This window comes from Erigeron canadensis, chromosome 3, assembly GCF_010389155.1.
Source record: "Erigeron canadensis isolate Cc75 chromosome 3, C_canadensis_v1, whole genome shotgun sequence".
Classification (NCBI taxonomy): Eukaryota; Viridiplantae; Streptophyta; class Magnoliopsida; order Asterales; family Asteraceae; genus Erigeron; species Erigeron canadensis.
In genome coordinates, this window is record NC_057763.1 from 13,286,353 (window position 1) to 13,290,502 (window position 4,150).

The 4,150-nt window shown below is 38.4% G+C and overlaps 1 protein-coding gene across 1 annotated transcript; it reads right to left on the minus strand.

Moving 5' to 3' along the window:
* Window positions 1-1,065: 1,065 nt before the first annotated feature.
* LOC122591519 (protein argonaute 2-like) lies at window positions 1,066-1,503 on the minus strand. The gene has a single exon (XM_043763784.1). The coding sequence runs from the start codon at window positions 1,501-1,503 to the stop codon at window positions 1,066-1,068; it is 438 nt and encodes a 145-aa protein (XP_043619719.1).
* Window positions 1,504-4,150: the final 2,647 nt, after the last annotated feature.

Sequence of the window (4,150 nt, forward strand, 5' to 3'; positions counted from 1 at the left end):
GTAGCTGGTTAGGATGAACTACCACTTGAACCTGTTGCCCAACCCACTGAGGACATGTGTTCCGATAGTGATCAGTGGCCCCACATTCATAACATCCTCCACGAACTCCGGTTGGTCTTCTTTGGTTCAATGATACAACATTTAATGGTGCCCTATTCAATGGTGCCACCTGAGTCCTTGGTTCCCGGCAGAAATTTGCCAAATGCCCAGTCTTATTGCAGTTGTAGCATGTTAAGCAATTCTGATTTGCTGCATGGTGAAGATTGCACTTGGTACACTTAGGATGAGGACCCACATATTCCTTTTTGCCAGCATCAGTCACTGCAAATACCTTGCCTCTGTTTTGTCTCTTTCCATCAGATCGCCAAACTTTCTTATTATTACTCGTTCCACTGCTTTCCTTCCTTTTTGTCCCAACAGCAGTAATGGTTCTACACTGAACCAACTCCTCTGTCATAGCCTCAGACCTCAATATAGCCTCCTCTAGGGTAAGTGGATGAACAGCAGCCATAGTCGATCTAACCTGAGGAATTAACCCACGAAGATACTTCTCTATACCTTTGTTCTCAGGTTCAACCAAATGTGGAACGAGCCTTGAGATTTCATTCAAACGGGTAGTGTATCCAGCATGATCAGCACCGACCATCTTATGTTCTAAAAACTCTCGTTCTAGCTTCACCAGTTCGGTTGCTGTGCAGAACTTTTCATCATCAACTCTCTGAAGTTATACCAAGACATCGCCTCTGTCGCTAATTTGCCTCTGATTCTGCACTGAGTGTTCCACCAAGACAAAGCATCTTTAGTGAAAGATTTTGCCACATACTTGACCCTCTATTCGGAAGTACATTCACTAATACCAATCACAGCTTCCATCTTCTCTAACCATTGAATAAACTTGACTGCTCCACCTCTACCATCATACTCTTGCACACCACAATCCTTAAAGTTTTTGTAAGTGCAAGTCTTTACACCACTTCTAAGTCCCCTTGGCACATTCCCAAGTCGAATTCCTTGATCAACGTCTTCATAATATTCACCATCCTGATCATCCTCAGCGTCTTCATACTAAGCATCATCATCATACTGAGCATCTTCATTCTCTGCATTTTGTGCATTCTGAGCATTTTGTGCGAGTATAGTATTAACCACTTGGTTGATCATGGCAATGATGGCTGGGTCTAGTTTCATTCCAGTTTGCTCATTAGTAGTTTCATTTTCAGCTTCACCACGACCACGTCCACGACCACTACCTCGGCCGCCACCGCGGCCTGCACCACGACCAACACCACGACCAGTACCTCGACCTCCAGTTTGTTCATTTCCACGACCTGCACCGCGGCCAACTCCTTGAACTACTTCAGGCCAAGTGCCACGACCAATACCACGGCCTCCACTCCGTCCAGTTCCTCGACCCATACCACGACCTTGACCAGAGTCTTCGTTTTCACCACGGCCTCTTCCACGACCGCCGCTAGTTCCAGCACTAGTTCTTGTTCTTGCCATTGTTCTATAACCACGCATCGTTAGTCGGGAAGAATACACTCGACGATGTTAATATCACAAGATACTCTCAGTGAGCTCTCTCGTCTTATGGTCTAAGGAATGCTATCTAGAACCTAAACTATTCATACAATTCATGTCAATGCAATACATATATATACTAATAATATATAACCCTAAATCGCAGTTAAAATGTGGTCCAAATCTAACACCTACATCCGTTGCACTAGTGGTGTATGTATACAGGGTGTACCAGCGGCTAACCCTCTACACCCCTAGTACATCTAATGCAAGGTCGGATCACGGTACTGGTATGCTCTCTAGGTATTGGTCGGGTATGTATATAGGGTGTACCAGCGGCTAACCCTCCACCTAACCAACACCCATTAAGCATCCCAGAGTAGCTACCACACTTTCACTACAAGTGCAATCACTGATGTCAATAATTGTCGCAAGGCATGGTGGTAATCATAGAACAGTTGATCAGGCTTTTCTATGATTATCGCTATGCGATACTAGTTAGCGTCATCACTTCATCTTGCTCTAATACACATAAGTAATCACAATAACACCGAAAGCACACAGTCGCCAAATAATAGCCATAGTCAAAATAAACACAGGGTCAATAAGTCTAAACAGACTATGAACTCAAAATATAAGCGACGTTAGCACGTCTAGAATGCATCTATGATTCCTATCGTAATGCTATACGAGGTTCTTAGGTTACAGTCTAGGCGTTTCCACCTAATTCTATACAACCACAACTCTGATACCATTCTGTAACACCCCACCGTTGGCGGAAACATGAGGTGTCATGAAAAGTATAGCACGACATGGAATTATATAGATACTGCTAAATGAAATAGAATATAATAAATATATTCCTAAAAAAATGAGTTCAAAGTCATAAAAGTGCTAAATTAGCTTATTACAATCAAGTCCATAAAGAAATAATTTAAGGCATGTAGCCTTAAAGTCTGACAATAAACAAGGAGTACTAATCTCCAAAGTCCAGTCTAGCATAGCAATCTTTATCCCTGATTAACCTGAGCACCTGAAAAGTATACTAAAACGTGTCAACACAAAGGTTGGTGAGTTTGTAGGTTTTAGTCAAAAGTCTAGTCAAAGAAATAAGTCTTTTGTCGATTATTTTAAGTCTAAACCAGTAATAGTTCAATATATAACGAGCAGAGTTACGCCATAATAAGTCCAAAAGTCTCAATGTCTCAAAGTCCGGTCTTACGGTACCTGCCTTAGTCCAAAGTCTCAAGTCTCAACACACACAACGAGTACGTCCAAGCACAACAAACAACACATAATCACACACATACAACAAGATCAAAGCACGTCAAATGGCACAAGTAACTCTACGCACAAGCTCAATATTGAACATAAAACAGAAATCGACAAAACTGTTTGAAAATAAGTATACTTTCCACCCCAAAACTTATAAAAGAGGGGTTACGAAACTCACCTGAAAGCAGCACAAGTATAAGTACCCTAGATCAACGAACAAGAACACGAACAGTCAAATACACTTGAAATGAGCTCACTATCTGTCGAAAAGTCTTACATTGTCCACAAGTCATCCATTAAGTACTTACTTAACTGCACAAGTCCATGTCCTATACTAGTGTCTTAGGAAATGCCATTATGTCTTATCCAATGTCTTAATATATATATATATATATATGCATATAATAGCCGTTTGTCCTTATAAGTTGTCTAAGGAAAAAGTTCATTTAATAATGTCACATTTTATTGTTTATATCCGTTAAGTCTTCGTGTCAACGTCATTAAAAAATATATTAAGTCCGGAAAGTATATAATTGGTACATCGTCTTTACAAAGTCTTTTAATCTTTATCTTTATATATAGTCGTTATAAAGTCTAAGAAGTCCGATAAGTCATTAACTGTCGTTATACGAATGTATAATTTATAAATGGTCCTTTCAACGTCTTTATAATACATTTATATGTGTATACCTAAATTAGTCCTTAATATATTTATATATATATATAAATATATCTATATATATATTAATTTAATTATTATAAGAAAAAAAAATTTGGGATTAATAACATTGATCAAATTGTTTAAAAATGTAATTTAACTTTATTTAAAACTTTAATTTGACTAAATCATCAACTTAAACATTTCTGGCCGATTTGACTAATTTTGACTGGCGTTGACCGAAACGAAAAACGAGATTCCGGTTGAATCTATGATCCATAACCGATTTCGAAGACCAAAAATTACTAGGATAACTCGGATCTATAATAGATCTAGCCAAAAACAACCAAATAACTCGAAAATGATATACTATCACAGATTTAAGATGTGTTCGGTTTATATACATATGAACAAGGGTCAAAAATCAAATTACAACATCAATTCCATCCAACAACAACCCGAAATATATATATAGTCACGGTTTTTGAACAAATCTGGATTCAAGTTTCCGGATCTAGAAGTTTTCGGATCAAAGTTTCCGGATCTAAAAGATTTCGGGTGTAAACATTCCGAATTTAAAGATTTCGGTTCATAGCTTTTCGGATTTAATGATTTTTAGACCTATAGATTAGGATCTATAGGATTTTCGGGCGTGTTCATAGCCAAGAACTCAAAACCACCAAAATTAAATAAATA